Below are 19838 nucleotides of genomic sequence, written 5' to 3' on the forward strand. Positions count from 1 at the left end.
GGAGCAGATGTCAGTTGATATGAAGACTTTTCTAGCACTTGTGTGTCTTCAGAATGGAATTCATGTGCCTTTGTCATTCCCCTCCAGGCGAACAGAGTGTACTGCAGACAGACATCCCTGCCAAGATTAAACATGAGGGGTGGAGGACACCACAGTGCTTCGCGGTCGGCAGTGAGCAGAAAGTTGGTGTGAAGCTTAAGTGGCTGAATGACTAAGGTCCCATGACTAACTTCTGTCCTGACGGGAGGAAGGGTGACTGTTTCTGGAGGGTAAACAACAATTGTAAAAAAATTACCTATTTCAGTGGGCTTTGGGAGCTTTCCCACTAGAAGCCTTTTCTTCCGAAGTTCAAAACAGCAATGAGGACGCTGCATAGGAACTCTCCCTTTTCTAAAACCAAGTAGCTGACAACAGACTGAGAGATGCACAGCCCAGGCAAGAGGGCTGGAACCATCCTTGGCTGCTGGCTTCATTCCGGAGCAGAAGTTTCCCCCATCCTGCACCAGAGAACGGGTCTGAGCCTTCAGAAACAGTCTGCGCCATCGGTAGGACAAGAAAACAAACATTACTCCACCTAACATGAAAGCAGTGAGCAATGGCAAAAGCTAGAGGCGCGCAAGAGAGGCGAGGCAGAGAAACGCTCCAGCGGCTCACTTCTGAACTCCATGTTTTCAGCTGCACAGCTACTCACACCACTGGATGAAGAGTTGTGGGCAATGGAAATACTGTCGTGATTCTTAACCCTCAACTGCCCTGCGTTGGGAATTATGACACTTTGCTCCAGGTAAGCGTCAATCTATCACGTCCACGCAGGCAGGCCAGCCCAAACCTGAGGAGGCAACGGAGCCTCTTTTCTCTCTTTGGTCAAAAACATATTCGAAGGTTTCTAAAAGCTACCCTGACAATGAGCAGTCAGAGTGTTTAGAAGTTATTTCTATTATGCAAAGTCTTCAGAATGCAGCTCTCTCTCTGGTATGGTGTAATCAAATTTGTTAATACACAAAATAATCTTACTCTGTTATGGAACCTCGAGCCTCAAACTTGCCAAAATTCCCACTCTAGGTTTTTGCTGGGAGACAAAGGTATTCATGAGCCACTCACTTTTTGGAAGTCTGAGATCAAACTTTATAGCAGACTCAGGCCTAAACCACAAAGGCCTGGAGAGGCATCAAGTGCAACAGTAACACACGTGAGCCCTCTGGCTGGGTTCAGACCTTGATCCCGCTGCTTCTTAGCTGTGTGACCTTGGATGATTTCTTAACTTTTCTGTGCCTTAATTTATTCCTCTGTATATATGACAGTATCAACTTCACAGGTTGTTGTAAAGATTAAAAGAATACACGGAAAGTGCTTAGAATGGTGTCTGGCATGTGATAAGTGCTCTATCCATGTTGCCGCTATTGTTACATAATGACCTGAAGAGGGGCTTTAGTTAAAGGACAGATCCCTCGTGGCTTACCAGGGGCCTTCAATTTCTAGTAAACTCAATGTAAACCACTGCCCGGAACAGGAAATGCTGGCTTCTTCCTCGGGGGCTGGGGAGGGTGTCAGTTGTTCTCCATCCATCTTCCGCCTGCCTTGCCTCCAGGTCAGACTGAAAATGCTGGCTCCTAGGGCCTGGTAACTGCCCCGGGGATGGAGACAACTTTCTGCGTGGATGCAAAAAGTCTTTCCTGAACAACAGGTTGGTGTCGGGATCTTGTCTGCAGAGCCTGACCGAGTGGGAGGATCAAAGACTGTGTCCGAGTCTCCCAAGGGTGAAAAGATATATGTAACCTCTGTATCAATGCCAAGGATATGTAAGATCTGGAGATGCTACAGAATCTAGTGAGGAAGTCTACACTGGAGGAGGGGGCCGCATGGTATCTGCGGCCCAGTCCTCCCGGCTGGGCCCGGAGCCACTGCATGTTTTGGGAAGCAGTCCTCTGAGGTCTTCACCCTGTATTCGTTGGGCCCACCTACCATGTCTGGGATGGCACCAGGCCATCAAGAGGGAAAGTCTCTAAGATAGCCAGAGGTGACATTGCAATGGCCCTATTAATCTTCCCAATGTTCCACTGTCACATGTGTGCTGCTGCTTAAAGTGAGGTCACTGGGGCAGTGGTGGGAATCCCCACCACTCCTGCTGAGAACTGCTCCAGATAATTTAGGCAAATGTGGAGAACTGACAGAGAGGGAACAGAGTTAATTATACTAGTAACTGAGGAAGGCGGCCGCAAAAATGCAAGACAGACACTGACTATGGTCTTCCTTTGAAGAACAAAGGCAAAGAAAATTGGCTCGCCAATGAGAATTAAATGATAATGTTCTGAACGGAAATCAAAACCAATTCTAAAGCTAGCTCACTCGGAAAAATACAGGATCCTGAAGTGTAAAACTGAGCCACAGTGAGACCTTTGAATAGTGGAAATTTTACTTTAAAATGCTCTGTAAGCTGATTTTAGCGCTTGTGGAGATGAAACGAACACACGGTCCAGGGAGTTGGCTTCCGGTTGCTTGTGCTTCCTGGTGCCACAGGTTCCCCTGGAAGCCTCTGATGTGCCCTCAAGTCCACAGCCAGGAGACAGCAAGGGCAGGTCCATCGCAGGCCGTTGGCTGTTACAAGCCAAGTGTTGCTTTCTTTAGGCTCCCACAGGCCATGGTCGAATTTAAGACCTAAATGCAAACCTCCTGGGTCTGGACACTCTCAGACTCAGTGGGGCAGTGCTAGATTTTGCTGTCTTTCTCAGTCAAGGTTCTAAGCCCAGAAATATCTCCCCTGCCGCCCCCTCCCTCAACCCCTACTCAGGTGCATCATTTCGTTTTGGGAAGAACTTACTCAGGCTTTCTGCTCTTCACGTTACTGGCATTTGGAAGGAGATCGGCAACCACAGACAAAACTGCCGCAGGTCAACAACAGTGCAAAACTGACAAAGAAAGGATTTGGATCACGTTGGGTCCCCGGAGGAGCCAGATGGTACACCCAAATGGGATAGCTGAGAGTTTAACAAAGAGGCTCTTTAGAAGGGTACCAAGAGAGTTTAGGGAAACCCACAAAGGAAGACACAGTACCCCTAACCAATAGCCCCTGGTTTTGTCCTGAAGGAGCAGGGGACGCGGCTGGGAGAGAAGGCTCCTGGTAGGAACTGAGGCCTGTAGAAGGAAAATGTAGGGAACTCCAAGCAGCCCAGCACAAAGGCCCTGGGGGATTCAATGACTGGGCCTGGCTCTGCCACCCTGTGGCTGCCTGTTGGTGTCTCCCACTGACAGAATCCCAACGAACCCAGAGGCAAGACAGCCTGTTAGCACAGCCCCTAGAGATCAGCCTCTCTGGGCGGAGGGCAGAGCAGGCACAATGATTCTGGAGGGGCAGACAGAAAATAGCCCAGGGCCATTTCCCAGAGGCCACCGCTTCTTGGTCTCCGGCCAAGTGCAACCTTTATGGGACACAACTTCCCTGGCCAATTTCAAAACTCTGCTTGCTGCTGGGAATGCATGTTTGAACAAAGCCTTTATTCTCTATTCCAACAGCAGGGCTGGAATTTAAAAAGCTTCATTTTCAAGACTTGCTGCTTTTGATTCGTCTAACCTGGAACTTACATTTCGGAGTCAAATAGAATTATTTAAACAAAGCATTTCAGAGATAAGCACAAAATGTTTTGATTTCCCCCCTCCCCCTTTTCTCCTCCCAACACTACATAACATTCCTCCTCAAAATGTGAGGACTATTCTGTGGCCAACTCTTAAAATCACAGCCTCTCTCAGCTTCCATTTCCCTGGGGCTTTGTTTCTTCAGCTTGTGTCTTCATCTGGCCGTGCTTGTGTATGGGCTGCAGGAAGGGCCAGTTTGGCCTCAGACTGACCAGGGGTCACCAACGGCTCTAGGAGGGAAGTCCCTCCTGCTTCTAGATCTGGCAGAACCATGTGCCACCATCCAATCCGTATTCTTTATTTATTAGACACACTTTGTGTTTTGTCCCCTACCCCAACCCATCTTCCTTTCTTCTCTGATATCTTCTCCTATTCTCAGCTGAACTTCTCCCAAGCCCCAAACCTGCATTTTTCTCTTTTATCATATCCCTCCTGCCTTGACTTGTCTGTTATTTTTAAGTTGGAATGTGGATCAGCATTTGCATTCCTTGGAAATAACGTGGGCACTGTACTGTCCTAGACTGTGTGTCCCTCTGGGTCACTGCAAACCCAACCCTCCACGCTGTAGTGCACAGGACATGTCAGAGCGACTGTTATTAGTGCCTCAGAGTTGGCCTATCAGTCACTGAAATCCAGTCTGAAACAGAAGAGCTACTTTTTTCACAGCCGTGAAAGCAACCGGAGAAAGCAAGGCCATATATCCCGATATTAAAGAGGTACAACAGTTGGAAAACCAAGCTCAGACATGACCTGGCCCAAGTTTGTCCCATACAAATAAATAAATAAATAAAAATAACATGAAAATCTCCTTTAGGAAGAGTGAGCCAAGTCTCTATCAAAATGATTCTATGTAAATAAAATAAAGATCTAGACAGAAGAGAGCTAATTGAACTCATTTTTATAGTAGGACAGTGGGTCTGCTTACTGAGCAGACTCACTAATTTAAGACCAAAGGGAAATGTGGATAAAAATTTGGACAGTATTCAATTTAACAACAGAATTCTCTGTGATACAAAAGGCTATATCCTACTATGCGAGTAAGAGCATTTTTAATACAGGGAATATTCTATTTTTAAGCCTAGGGGATGAACAGAATCAAAACCACTGCCTTGGTTGGCTTTTCTACAAGGAGATGAGCAGCCAGCTCTCCCTTCTGTTAACAGGAGCACCGGTAGGGAAGGGCAATCACCTAGCTAACGAGGCTGGGCTTCTCAGCAAGTAAACAGAACCTGATCCTCCAAGACTGGCTAGCTAAACCCAGTGAGAGAAGGCTTAAAGCTTCAGGAGATGGTTTACGGGCTCCTGAGAGGACTGGAAGTAATAACCAGTAAGAAAGAAAGACCTTGAAGAAGCTATGTCAACTCCAGTTTTAAAATAAAGTCTAGACAATTTAAACCAGATATGCTTTGGCTGGCAGTTTCCCCAGGGGAAGCACATCGAAGGCACTAAGAAAATACGGGCAGAACTACTAAGCCAGAGGTGACACATGTCTGTGTTATCTTTGACCATTCAGCAGCACAGCAGTGTCTTCCAAGTTAATTCAGGAAGCGTATCTATTACCTTTAGCCACTGAGTAGACGTATATGCAATTAGTACATGCTCAGCGGGCCAGGTGTGGGTCATTTTGGAGGCCTAAATGGCAATCCCATGGGGGTGGGGTGCAATGAAACTAGGTTACCACTTTGTAAAGGTAAAAGCAAATGCAAATTGTTTCTTTAGAATTTGTTTGGAAGGCCAAGTGAAGCATCTATTCACCCAGTTTGACCTGGAATGGCAAAATTATTTGCCCAGGTGGAAGAAGATACCCATAATACTAAGAGTAATGATGTATTTTCCCCTGTATCCAGCCTCATCACCTTCCCCAAAGATGTGTACCTCCCTTTGTAGCAGCAGGCCAAGCTCACAATTTGCATAGGGGCTTAGAGGACTTTATTATATTCACTTCTTGTTAACATATAAATTAATATGCATGGGTAACATCTGTCTTTTATTGATTCGATCAATACATTGGGAATTTAGCAGCAAGTTACAAAATCTACATTTAAAATAAGTTGTCTTAAACAATCTCTAGCAACCTACAATCACAAGAACATGTATGAATGGATGAAGCAATTCTGCTGTTATGCCTATGGTAAGTTTCTTAGTAATTTCCTAATAAAAGTCTTCTAGTGCAAAGTGCATATAATTATCAGGAAACTCCACTTTTGGCTCTCATTTCCCCCTATAAACAATTGTGCCTAAATCTAAGAATGTGAAATGAAACTAAGCAAGTCCACCCACAGCCTTGCACTGAGGGCATCTGCTCCTCTATAAACGACCCCTGAAACATCTCGAGTTGATTTCAGTCACAGCCTGCCACCAGCCCGATCGGAGGCTGTCCTTTAACACCACACTGCTTGGAGATAACTAGTTTCAATTTTAAACTGGTGCGAATACACCACAGGGCTGGGTGGAGCTAAAAGGCTAAACACTTGGCATAGTACAGCCCTTTTCCCCTCTTATCCTCTCATTTTAGCACTAGGAAACGCAGCTCTGTTTTCCTACTATTTGGCATTGGAGGGGAGCTTAGGGCTTCTTTTTGGTTCTCGGCAGGGCAATGGATTTAGTGGTGCTTTTGGCTGCTGTCCTTTGGTTTGAAGTCACATGGGATTTCTCGATTTCTTCCTTGACTCCGGCCTGAAGGAGTCGGCTAGATGTGGAATTTGAATAGCTCGTGTCCAAGCTGTCCATGTTTTCCTTCTTACTGGTCACAGGAAATTTCTTTGTATAAGCAGCAAGCTAGAAATAAAAGGCCTGAATTAATTTTCAGACACAAAGTAATATGTATCCATTCAAAGAAGCATGCGCTTACACAACTGTCCAGGATTTGCAAGTTGAGCACTCTCCGGATGTGAGATATAAACTCATCACATTGTAAAATTGTTATTAAATGCCAAAGAAAGCTCCTCTAGCATTCTCAAGAAAACGAAATTGTTTGGTGTTTGGTGTATAACAAACTCTCTGCACAATTTCAGTTCCACTGCCATGCAAAATGAAAGTAAATGGTAACGTTTGCAGAGGGAAGGCCATTCGGACATAACTGTGCTCATTTCATCTTCACAGATTTCTAGACAAGTTTTGACATTTGTATGGATACCCTGACAAGCGCATCATGATTATCCTTTCTAACTTTGTCCAAAGTTCTGCATAGGGTCCACTCTTCGCATTCTCTGCACTGACTGCAGGGACTGGCTTCCAGTCCCCGTGACACCACTTGGGCAGGTCTGTAGACCTCTTGGAGTCTTGATGCCTCACTGTCGAATGGGGAAAATGGTATTTTGCAATTTACCACATGAGTTTATTGTGAGAATTAACTAAGGTGGTAGCCTTGAAAGGACTTCATGAGCTTTAAAGCTCCAAAACAAGTAGGAATTTTAAAAGGCAATTGTATTTTCTCAGGTCACCTCACCCCACAGTGGAAGCAACGGTCTCTAAACCTGTCGTGAGTGAAGCCGAGTCCATTTTGACCTGAGACACATTCTAGAAGTGATCAGTTCTAATTAAATGAAGCAGAGCACAGAGTTCTAGAAGAGCAGAGAACGTCTCAGGAGACCTACACCAGCAGGGTGGGGGATGGAATGTGGGGGTATAGACACAGAAAGTTCTCATTTACACAGAATGACCTGGGAAATGGAGTCATAAGTTTTAATTCTCTGGTTAACTGAAAGTTAGCGTACATACAAGTTAATAATACAGGTTAACAATTTTCAAAGGATGTGAAAAAATTACCTGTAACACAAAACAAATAAACCTGGTGTTTCTCTGATCACTCAGGCTCTCGCGAAACGAGTGACTATGTTTTATACACAGCAGTAGCCCTTAATATATGTTTGTCCAATGAGTAAATGACCTCTCGGGGCTGAAGCAACACTTCAGGTCATTTCATGATTTTTGGTACCTATATTTCAAGAAGGAGAAAATTTACCTGACGTCTGCTTATTGCAGACAGCCCTTAAATGTGTGCCTTTTCAGAACACTACTCATGTATGATTTTATAACAGTGTATGCTAATTCTTGAGCTGGTAATTTTGTGAGTTAAAAAATTAATTTGTATAAATTTGGAAATGTAAACAGGTCCTTTTCTCCACAGATTTTTTTTCCCCAAGAAAATTTCTGGTTGCTTCTCTGCATAGTCTTTCAAGAAACAGAGAAACCTAAATTTGCCTTTGCATTCAGTAAAATAGATTGTAGCCTCTCACTGAAAACTCCTTCTGTTCTAGTGTCTGGCTGAAGATGAGTTGCTTTGTTCGGTACAGTCCTGGTCCCAAAGACATGAAACCTATCTTGGAAATTTTGATTCATAAAAATGTAATCCACTTGACATACAAATCCTATTAAAAGATGAATCTAAGTGTAACTCTCTCTCTTTTGACATTTCATCTCTTGATTTACCACCCGAATCATTGAGAAAATATTTTTCAACATGTCTGCTACAACTAATATTCTATACAATAGGAACAGAGACACAGTTGTTTTCTTTTAATGCATTCATATTCCTATCTGGTTTACTGTTCCCATTCTTCTTCATTCTTCCATTAATTAATGTACTTTAGTCATCGAAATTATGCTCTTACCAGCAACTTATGAGTGACTTTTATTTCCTTTTCAATCTGGTATTTAATACATGTTAAAACTAATGTAGTCAACCATATTCTAATTAAGCTCCCAAATTGGCCTAAAACTGGTTGCACTGAAACAAATCGCATCTGTTCCTTTACTCCCTGGTAACTTCAATGCAAATCTACTTACCTTTATGGAAAAGTTTACTGCAAATGTTTACGAGCTTCTGTGTGTATGTGTGCACCCTGTAAAATATTATGTGTGTGTACTTTACTATTTTTCTTTGCTAATTTGCAGTTTCATTAAGTTTAGGAATCAGAATCGTAAGAGCTTTCCTAAACACTGAGTCTCTCCTCCTAAATTTCTCCTCATTGAAACTGTTCTCTGTAGCTAACAAAATGTGGATGCAGGCTGGCCCTCATGAGGCCCTTCAGGAAGAGCTCTAACTTTCTTCACCAAGAGCCAAATCTTCATCTCCTTGGAACATAAAAAATAAAAAAAAAATAAAAAAAAAAAAAAGCCAAGGAAATTTCTAGCTTCCAGGCTTTTCTCAAGGAACATGAACAAATCTTAATTTTTCAGGGATACAGATTTTTAGGTTATAGATTATCTAAATTTTCAGTCTTTCTTTTCTCATAGTTGATGGAATTCCTTACAGACCTATGCTGTCACCAGTGCAATTTGAAAGTTTTATGAGTAATAGACAAAGAAATGAAAAGTGAAATTGCCAAGGCTATAGGATTTACTAAGATCTTCCAGGTCATGAAAGGCAAATAGAAGGTGAAGAGCTCTCTTAAGATTGTACAAAGGGAGAAAAATGAGAGAGGAATTTCAATATTCATTTCTAGGGGGAAAGAGTCTAACTAAACATTATGAGACTGTTGGCCATCATTAATCAATCCAATTGAGAGGATCTAAAAATCATTGTAGACTATTCTCTGAAGATACTGGCATACTACTACACAGTGACCAAGAAAACCTGGCTATCATTGGCAAGTACCTTAAAAAATCAAGAAAAATTTTTTTATCCGTATCAGGAAGAATTCACATCTGAAACACTGCAACCAGCTTGAACAGATATAAAAGATGAAAGAAGGTTTACAAAAAGGCTACTGATAGGATTAATGGGTGGAAGTTTCTTTATAAGAGAGTTCTTCAGTCTAAAAATGTAGAGAATTAGAGGGCATATACAATCACAATCTGCAGAGTGAAGAATGGGGAAGATCTCAGCACTGGCGCAAAAAAGCATCTGTGAGTGCTGTAGTCATGATGCTTACACCAGGAGCTGCCCCAAGCAGCATTTCAATTGTTCCTCACGTTGACAGTCTTACCCTCTGGGAATGTTGAAGAGTGGTCAGGACTACTGGAGGCAGAATGATGGAAAAGATGACCTTACAAGGTTCCCTTCAGTTCCATCCTTTAGTAATTCAGTGCCCTTGGCCTAATTCTCCAGCTCATATTACTAATCTTGAAAAGGGGGGTCCATGTGTGCAAAGGAAATACATACCAAGAACTGGGCTGAATATACATCTCATTATTCACTAGCATAACTTTAATCTGATGAACTCATCTGGTGAAAATGGATACAAAACCTGCAAGCTCCGGGCATAGCCCTGAAAGCTAACACCGGTGCATGAATCCTAGAAACTGTTACCATTTCTCTGAATTTTGAGTAAAATATGTGCTATCTAAGTAAAGTGGTTTATCACCATAGCAACCATTTCTAGAGTCACATGTTCAAATTAGAGGCCTGCATAAGGTCCAAGCGACAGAACATTCTGAAGCAAGTTTTTAGCTATAGTTTTGCTTATGATGGTCACCACTTTTTCTCACATTCCTGTGGTTTCCAGAAGGAAGAGGAAGGGAAAGAAAAGCAAAGGGAAGATGAGAAATTGACTTCCAAATATATAGATTTCTTTTACAAGGCTTCCCAGACAAAAAGTTGGGCCTTATATGGATTTAATGAAAACAAAATCTAACTCACAAATTAAATAAAGATGTAAACATCCCTTTTCTTTTAAGTTAAAGTATAATTTACATACAGTCGAATGTACAAATTTCAATTGTACAGTTTGACGAGTTTTGACAATGCACAGACCTGTATAACCAACACCCCAATCAAGAGCAGAATAATTTCCCAGAAAGTCCCCTTGGGCCACATCGCAGTCAGCTTCCTCCCATTCTGGGGCTACAAGTATTTTGATATTTTTGAACATAAATTATTTTTTCTAAAAGTTCATATAAATAACATACAGTATGTACTCTTTTGTGTCTGACTTTTGCTTAACATGGTTTTTTATTGAAATTTCTATTAAGATAATTAATAGAAAGATTCATCCATGTATTAGTATTTTTATTGCCAAGTAATATCTCCCTATATGGATATACCACAATTTGTTTATCCATTCTTCTATTAATGGGTATTTGGGTTGTTTCCAGTTTAGGGCTGTTTCTATATAAAGCTGCTATAAACATATTCTACAAATCCTTTTTCAAACTTACATTTGGGATTGTTTACATTTGGGAAAAATGGTAAGTAAAGGCTTAATGTTATAAATAACCGCCCAACTGTATTCTGAAGGAACTGTACCATTTTGCATTCCCACCAGCAATGTAGGAAAATTCCAGTTGCTCCAATATTTGCTGAAATTTGGACTTGCCAGTATTTTTTTAGTTTGGCCATTCTATAAAGAGTATAGTGATATATGTATCATTGTGGCTTTTCCTGATATCATTTGCATTTTCCTGATGACTCATGATGTTGTACATTTTTTTCATATGCTTATTGACTACTTATATGCCTTCCTATCTGAAGTGCCTGTTCAAGTCTTATATCTATTTTTAAAATTGGCTTGCCTTATTATCATCGAACTGTAGGAATCACTTCTATATTCTGGATACAAGCTCTTTGTTAGATATATTTATTACAAATATTGCCTCCCTGTCCCCTTGCCTATTCCTTTTCCTAATGCTTTAGTTGAACAAATGTGTTTGCTTTTGATGAAGCCCATTTTACCTGTTTTTAAAAGGTCTTTCTGCGTTCTAAGAAATCTGACTACTCTTTGATTAGAAGATGTTCTCCTATATTTTCTCCTAGGAGATTTATAATTTAGCTTTTAGATTTAGACCTACTACTCATTTCAAACTAACTTTTGTGTACAATGTAAGTTAATTCTCTCCATAAAAATATTCTATTATTCCAGCACCATTTATTGAAAAAACTATCCTTTCCCATTGAATGGCTTTGAGGTCTCTGTCGAAAATCAACTGCCTACATTAAGTATGGGTCAATTTCTAAACTCTCGATTTTATTTTATTGATCTATTTATTTGTCCATTCTTTACAGTATTGATTACTGTAACTATATGGTAAATGTTGAAATCAGGTCATATAAGTTCCCCAACTTTGTTCTTTTCAGGTTATTTTAGTTGTTCTAGATCTTTATGTATTTCCACGTAAATTTCAGAATCATCTCATTAATTTCTAACAAAAAAGCAAAAGCCCTAGATTTCAATTGGAATTGCTTTAAAGTTATAAATCAATTTAGGGAGAATTGATACCTTAACAGTATCTGATCTTCCAATAGATGAACATGGTATATATTTCCATATACTTCTTCAATTTCACCCAGCAATATCTTATAGGTTTTAATATAAATATTTTACACATACTTTGTTATATTTATCACTAAGTATTTCATGTTTTGCAATATTTTAAGTGGTATTTAAAAATTTTGTTTCCTAACTGGTTACTGCTACTATATAACAATACAATAGATTATTGTAAACAGATCTTGCATCCTGCAACTTGTTTTGTTCACTTTTTGTAGATTAATTGGGCTTTTCTCTGTACACAATCATGTCATCTGAAAATAGAGACAATTTTAGTCTTCCTTTCCCATCTATGTAATTTTCTTTCTTTTACTTGCCTCGTTGTATTGGCTAAGACCTCTGGTACAATGTTAAAGAGAAGTAGAAAGGGCGTCTTCGCCTTTCTCCTATATTTAGTATGACGTGTTCAATATTTAACCATTAAAAATATTAGTTTTAGAGAATTGTTTTTTGGTAAAAATCCCTTAATATGTAAAAGAAATTCCCATCTGTTCCTACTCTGCTGAGGGTTTTCTCACCTTTGATTGTTAAATTTTATCAAATGCTTTTTTCCCCCAGAAGTAGTGAGATAATTATACGGTTTTTCTTATTTACCTATTAATATGGTGAATTACATTGGTTGATTTTTGGATGTTAAGCCAAACATACATTCCTGGAACATACTGTACCCTTGATCATAATGTATTATCTTTTTTATTTATTTCTGGATTCGGTTTGCTAATACTGAGTTTGGGGTTTTTGTGTCTATATTTATGAGAGATATTGGCTGATAATTTTCTTTTTTTGTAATACCACTGTCATGTTTTGATATTGTTGTGCTTGCCTTGTAAACGCATTGGGAAATATTCTCAAGAGTTTGTGTAACACCCTTCTGTTCTTTCTTCTTTAAATATTTGAAAGAATTAGCAAGTATAATCATTTGGGACTGGAGTTTTCTTTATTGGAAAGTTCTTAATTACAGATCTGATTTTTTAAAATAAATGTAGACCTATTTAGCTTATTTATTTTTGTGTATCTGTTTTTTTAAGGAATTTGACCATTTCATCTAAATTTTCCAGTTTATTGACATTAAATCATTCACAATATCTGCTTTTTAAAATTATTTCCTCCTTCTATTTTTGTTTGAAGGGCACTTAACCTGGTATTCTTTTTCTAGCTTACTGAAATGAAAGCCTATATCTCATTATTATTGCCATTGTTTTAAAGTCAACATGATTTTATGTTTATTTGCATATTTACTCTTGCTAATACTCTTTCTTCCTGTAGTTCAGTATTTCTACCTGGGATCATTTTCTTCTACTTCGAAACTTTTCTTTTAGTATCACTTATGGTAAAATATGCTGGTAACAAATTTGCTCATTGCCTACATACCTGAAAAAAAATTTCTTTCATCTTTATTTTTGAAGGAAATTATCACTAAAGAATTCCAAGTTGGCAGGTTTTTTGTTTTGTTTTGTTTTCCATTTAGCACTTTTAACGATATCATTCCATTATCTTCTGGCTTCCATTATTTCTATTGATATATCATATATTATTCCTTTGATGGCATTGTGTCTTTCCCCTCTCCTCACTATGGCCCCAATTCTATGCTTTTACAATTTTCTCTCTCTGGTCTAAAGAATTACAGAACAGTATTCAAAGCAACCACAGACACTAGAAAGTAATGAGAGAATACCTGAAAGGAGACAGCCAAAGAAGGGTCATCCTAAATTCTGCCCAGCTACAGATAACTGAACTGACCTAAGATCTGAACCTACTAACTGCCTGGCAACACATGAACATCAATACTTTTTGGAGAAAAAGTATCAGCACAATATAACATTTCCAATGTCCAGGATACAATTCAAAGTTACTCAACAGAAATAACAATTAATAGAGACAGATCCCAAGATGACCCAGATGTTGGAATTGGTGAACAAGGATTTTCAATAGTTATTATCAGTGATGCTAAGGAAAATATGCTTTGATGAATAAAGGTCTCAGAAGAGAAATAGAAATTACAAAAAAAGGACCAGATGGAAATTTTGAATAAGATATAATATCTGAAATTAAATAGTCATCAGTTAGGTTTAATAGGAAAATGGAGATAACAGAAAAAAGAGTAATCTCAAGATGGATCAATAAAATGTAATCAATTTAAAGAATAGATTGAAAAACATGAATACAGCCTCAAAAACCTATAGAACAATGTCAAGTGGTCTAACATGTAATTAGAATCTCAGAAAAAAATTAAGAAAAAATAATGAGAAAATTTCCCAAACTTGACAAAAGATACAAATTTATAGATTCAAGAAGTTCAGCAAACCCAAGCAGGATAAATGTGAAGCACATGCCTAGAAATATCATCGTCAAATTGTTGAAAACCAACGATAATGAGAAAATCTTAAAAATATTCAGAGAATAATGATGCATTACATACAGGGAAAGAGCATTTCAAATTACCAATGATTTCTTGTCAGAGAAACTAGAAGTCAGAGGCAGTAGAATAACACCTCTAAACTGTGGACCCTAAAACATATCAAGACAGAACTTTATAAGCAGAGAAAATATTCTCCAAAAATTAAAATAAAATAAAGACTTTTTAGATAAAACTAGGAGAATTCATCACTAGCAGACATTCAGTACAAGAAATGCAAAGGAAGTTCTGAAGGGAAATCATACCAGATGGAAACTTAAATTTTCAGAAAGGAAATAAGAACATCAGAAATAGTAAATATCTCAGTAAATATATAAAACATTTTTTCCTCCTAACTTCTTAGAAATATATATGACTTTAAAGCACGAATTAAAACACTGTTTTGTGGGGTTTCTGATTATAGAGATGTAATACATGGGACAATTATAGCACAAAGGAAGGAAAAGAGATGAATGGACCCAGATTAATACATACATCTGAAATGAAGCAGTTTTAGTGATACCCCAACCCAATGGCTTGGTTCTACATAGTGAAAAGACATACATGGCATATCCTGACAGCTACAGTCCCTCAAGGGGACTAAGCAAAAGGTACACTTGGGAGAGTAGGGGGATGATTTGAAAGGATATATATATATCTAACTATGGAAGCCTGGCTAAGCTTGTGGTGTAACCTTTACACAGGAAGTTCTCCTAGTAGGAGCAGAAGCAGGGACAATAGCATTGTTGTTTATGAAAGTCTAGTAATCCATCCTAGCAACTGGCATTGCAAACAGCACTAGATCAAAGAACAATGGGTCAAGATTCATGTTAGCACAATCAATTATTTGTACATGTATTAATCAGCTATTGCTACAGTTATGCTACTGTTTGGGAGGTCCCCAAAAGCACCCCCAGGTTTTGTGATTCACTAGGAGAACCTAAAGAACTCAGCATACAGTTGCACACATTGTTATGATTTATCAGTGTAAAAGGAAGCAAAGCACAATTAGCAAATGTAAAAAGCACCCGCGGTGAAGGCCAGCGTAAACCAGGCTCCAACTTCCAAGGGTCTTCTCCCGGGAGTCACATAGGATGCACTTAATTACCCCAGAAACAAGTTGTGACAACACATGTGAAATGCTGCCAACCAGAGAAGCTCTTAGAGACTCAGCACCCAGAGTTCTTACTGGGAGCTGGTCATGTAGGCAGGCTCTCTGCCTGGCATCTGCCAAAATTCCAGCCTCCCCGAAGGAAAGCAGGTGTTCAACATAAACCATATTGTTTGTACCAACAGTTCAGGCACAATGAATCATTCTTATCAGTTAATGGCAGCAACCATCTCCAAATCCAAGTTCCCGGAAGCCAGCCAAAGGCCAGCCTTGCAAGAAAACCTTTTCGAGGATAGCAGTTTGGGCCTGCTATGTTAATTCATTTCTGTACAACTACATAAGAAACAACTATAGAAATCTCGGTATCTTATAACAATAAACATTAATTTTTCTCAATTAGTTGTAGGGCTTAGCGGTGCTAGGCCAGACTAGGCTTTGTATAAGGTTCAGGCCTGCTCCACAAATCTTCATAATTCCGAGAACTGTGGCTCCCTGCAGGCATGTTCTTCTCATGGCAGGTGGCAGAAATACAAGAAAGCAAGCTAAATCATGCAAATGCTTTTAAGGTCTCTGTTTATGTCACACCTCTTAACATTCCATTAGCCACAGTGAGCCAACATTAGTAGAGTGAGAAAATTTCCTTCATCTACTATAATAGGGAGAACTGCAAAGTCACATGGCAGAAGGTGTGAATGTACAAATCCCTTACAGGGAGAGATTAAATAATTGGGAAAAATAATGCAATCTACCACAGTATCCCACAGACCTCACCAAACTCAGAGGGTAGAGGAGGTTGGAAGCATCACCTAATCACCTTTGAAAATGATATGTCTTACTTTGTTCATTAATTTATTCTAACACCTATATGCAAGGAAGTCTTGGAGTAGGCAGAAAAAAGAACAAGCAATTTTAGTAATATTCTATGCAAGTTCTTTAGCAATATAATAATAAAAGTAATAATAATGTGCTTAGCGTATGTCGAGAGCATAACATGCATGACTTCATTTAGTCCTTGGCTGAAGTAACCAATCCTATCTTACAGCGAGAAAACAGAGGCCTCGAGATTTGCCCAAGATTGTAAATCTTGGTAAAGTCGGGATTTGAACCCCGGCAGCCTTGATCTGGAGTTTGTGCTTTTGACCATTATGATATTTTAAGTGCAGTGCTTGGGCACAGGTACTAACTAGATTGCAATGCTTCAATACTGTAGTACGAAAGTGTGCCAAAATTGTGAAAGCACCACCATATACGCACATGATTTACATGGGCTCAGAAAGCTAAGATTTAATTTGTAAAGAAATGTTTATCCTAATCAACTAAAATACCAAGAAAACCTGACTTTTTCCTCCTAGAAACACATTGATATATTACAGTGTAACTGTTTCATTTCAATGTTATTTAAATTTAAACACTTCTCGTTTTTGAAGAACCGCTACCTGAATACATTCCATTTACCTAAGACACCTTGCCTTTCTACTTTCCAGACGAGGTAAAGCATCTGCTACATGTACCATCTCCTATGATACTGTAAAGGCCATGTTTTCAGTCAAGAAAATTGATCACAAAATTATCACAAAAATCTTCTATTTTCATTGAACAAGTATATTCGAGACTGCATTCAATAAATGATTTAACAACTAAGAAGTTTCTCTTTTATGAAGCAAGAATTCTGTAGTGCAAGTATAGTACTTCTATCACATCCAGAGTTTCTAGTCCCTCCGTCTATGATTATGCGGAGGTGCATTTTAATTACAGACATTCGTTTCTCTTCAAATTGTTTTCTGAGCTCAATGAATAATGAAAGTATTGTACTATTTATTAGAAATCATTAAGGACCTAATGTTAAAAGGCATGTTCCTGCAAGAAGCAATGGTCTGCCAAGTGTGTCATCTGAAGATGAGTAAATGTTGTTGTAAGAGTTAAAGTCTTGGGTCTATCTGAGAGAATAGATTAAGGACCCATTGTAGGGAATTCAGAGGGTTACTAACAACATAATACATTATCTAAATGTACTCAGCCTATAAAACACAAAATACACATGAGAGAACATTACCGTCCTCAAAGAACACTATTACCTAAATTAGGCTAAAAGTTAGAAATTAAAAGAAAAAAAGAAAGAAAGGATATTGTCAAATGTCAACTACTTGAAAACAAGTTTGAAAAAGTGAAATGTAATACCTTAGTCCAAACACGAACGATGAGGAGATGCAAACCTTATTTTCCCATAACGTCCAGGGCACTTGCAACCAGGAAACAGTTATTCAGGGAAAAAGGAAAGTGCTTAGTTCAAGTGTTTTTGTTTTTAACAAATCCTCACTTTCTCTTCTAGCTTTCCAAGAGCTCTGCCACTTATCTAAAAAGTGTGATTTCCCTGGCTTGTGACAAATGTAAAATTCGAGAGCTCTGAAAAGATTTATGAAATTCTCCAGAAGAGAGAACAATGATATAATGGAAAGAAGGAACTTCCGGCAGATTTCCATTTAAATTAAAGCCACATTTCAAATATTGCAATGGAAAAAGAATCATATATATATCCTTAATTTAAGAGGTATAAATTATTTATATTATCACATCAAATTGTCCATATAATATAATTTTAAAAAACAAAATTTCCCCATGGGAAATATTTCATAGAATAATTTTTTAAAACTTAAAATTTCATTCTTGAGAGTATGAATTACTATTTGAATCCTGTGGACTCAGACGTAAATGACCAACTCTAGTTTTAGTTATCACTTTAGAATTTTATATACCACTATTTACTGTTAATGAAGATTTGAAAGAAAAGAAGTAATTTCTTAATATAAATTTAACTTCAATATAATTTACAAAGTGACATTTTTGTTCACAGAAATCCTTGAAAAACAAACTTAGTATATTAAAATCATGAGAATTCTTCCTTTGAAGGGGTAACACTTTTCAAGAAAACTTTTCCACAAACATAGAAACAGAAGAAAAACGGGTTTGGGTAAATTGTCAGGATATTTGGTTAGCAGAACAAAATCTAGAATTAATCGAATGCTATGAAATTTTATTCACCAACAAGAATGAAACTACATTTAGATCTAGTAAGCTAAAAGATAAACCTATATAAATAGTTTTAGTTATCTTCAAAGTAGAAACAAATAACTGGATAATGTAGGTAATACACAAACCCATTCAAAATTGTATAGCCTGGTAAAGTGCAAAAATTATTAATTTTGACCCATGGACCAAATATGGCATACCACCTGTTTCTATGTCCCAAAATTGCCTATGCCTATTTTTATGCTATAACATCAGAGTGGAGAAGTTATGACAAAGATTACTATGGCACACAAAGCCTAAAATATTTACTATCTATTCCCTTACAGGAAATGTTTGCAGACCTCTGCCCTATATACCCACAGATCTTCAAATAAACATGTAGGCCACATTGCTAAATCATGATGGTCTTCAGGAAAGGAAGAATTTGACTTGCTTCATCATCCAGGCCCTGAGTTACAAACCAACAACAAAAAAAGACACAGTTGCAAAAAATGTTCCAAGTGTTCTAAGGTTATTTTATAGTATAGATAAATGAAACATTGCTCTTCCTACTTATTTTGTAGGTTCTTCCTACCTGTTTTTCCTCTCCTTCATCTGAAGTATTATTGAAATCATGGACATTTCTGCTGGGTCCACTGGATTCACTGGGTCCACTGGGTTGGTAACCTTCAAATTTTTCTTGAATAGACCACTTGTTCTTTTGATCTGTTGCGTTTTCATCATCACTTCCTGGATTATTTTTCCATTCTTTCATCATTTCTAACACATTGATTGGTCTCACTGAAGAAAGTGTACTGCCCTAATATTAACAATGAATTTTTGGTGTTATAAACACAGTTTAGAAAATTGAAAGAATTCTTATATATTCTCCCAAATTCGTGGAGTTACATGGAAAAATTATAATGCTGAATAAATGGTAAAACTTTTGATGCTCCTCAGAGCATAATCCCTGTACTGAAAAGAATACATGTTGACCGGAAAACTGAAAGAATGAAAGAAGTTCCCCAAAGTCTACTGTGTCCAACATTAACGGAAAGTCTATATAATATCAATGTCTAAGTAAAAAAAAAAAATCTAAATTCACTTCCTTAATCAAGTGCTATGTCCAAAATTATACATGTTTGATTTGAAAGTCCTTATTTGACTTAAAAATTTAGATGTAAAGTGGTCATTTGATTATAACTGATTCAGTGAATCATTTTTATCCCAGATGTGACTATAAATATCAAAATTGACCACTTTATGCTAACTAGATTTTTCTTAAATATAATATTCCATTTAATGCCAAGAAAAACATGAATGTAGTCTCAAATGGCTCCTGCTAGATTGGGTATGCCTTTTATACTTTTTCTCCTACCTTAGACTAATAGAGAAAGTGTGAACAAGAAGTTTGGATCACATTTAGATTAAAATGGTAAGTTCAGATGTGAGCACAGATACAGAGAAATTCTAAATTAATTTGGTA

At 38.2% G+C, this 19838-nt stretch overlaps 1 protein-coding gene across 9 annotated transcripts in view; it reads right to left on the reverse strand.

Moving 5' to 3' along the window:
* Window positions 1–5600: 5600 nt before the first annotated feature.
* STK33 (serine/threonine kinase 33) overlaps window positions 5601–19838 on the reverse strand; it is a 125676-nt gene continuing 111438 nt past the window's right edge. For 6 of the 9 annotated variants that reach the window (XM_016147396.2, XM_016147398.2, XM_016147390.2 and 3 more), the window contains 2 exons: window positions 18948–19172; window positions 5601–6408 (listed from right to left, as the gene is read on the reverse strand). In XM_016147396.2, coding sequence (XP_016002882.2) covers window positions 6196–6408; window positions 18948–19172 — 438 coding nt within the window. In that variant the 3' untranslated portion in view covers window positions 5601–6195. Of the gene's footprint in view, window positions 6409–17524; window positions 19173–19838 lie in introns of all 9 variants that reach the window. The other 3 variants (XR_001597206.2, XR_001597205.2, XM_016147397.2) reach the window with 3 other exon arrangements.

The sequence above is a fragment of the Rousettus aegyptiacus genome, unplaced genomic scaffold, assembly GCF_014176215.1.
Source record: "Rousettus aegyptiacus isolate mRouAeg1 unplaced genomic scaffold, mRouAeg1.p scaffold_m13_p_5, whole genome shotgun sequence".
Taxonomy (NCBI): Eukaryota; Metazoa; Chordata; class Mammalia; order Chiroptera; family Pteropodidae; genus Rousettus; species Rousettus aegyptiacus.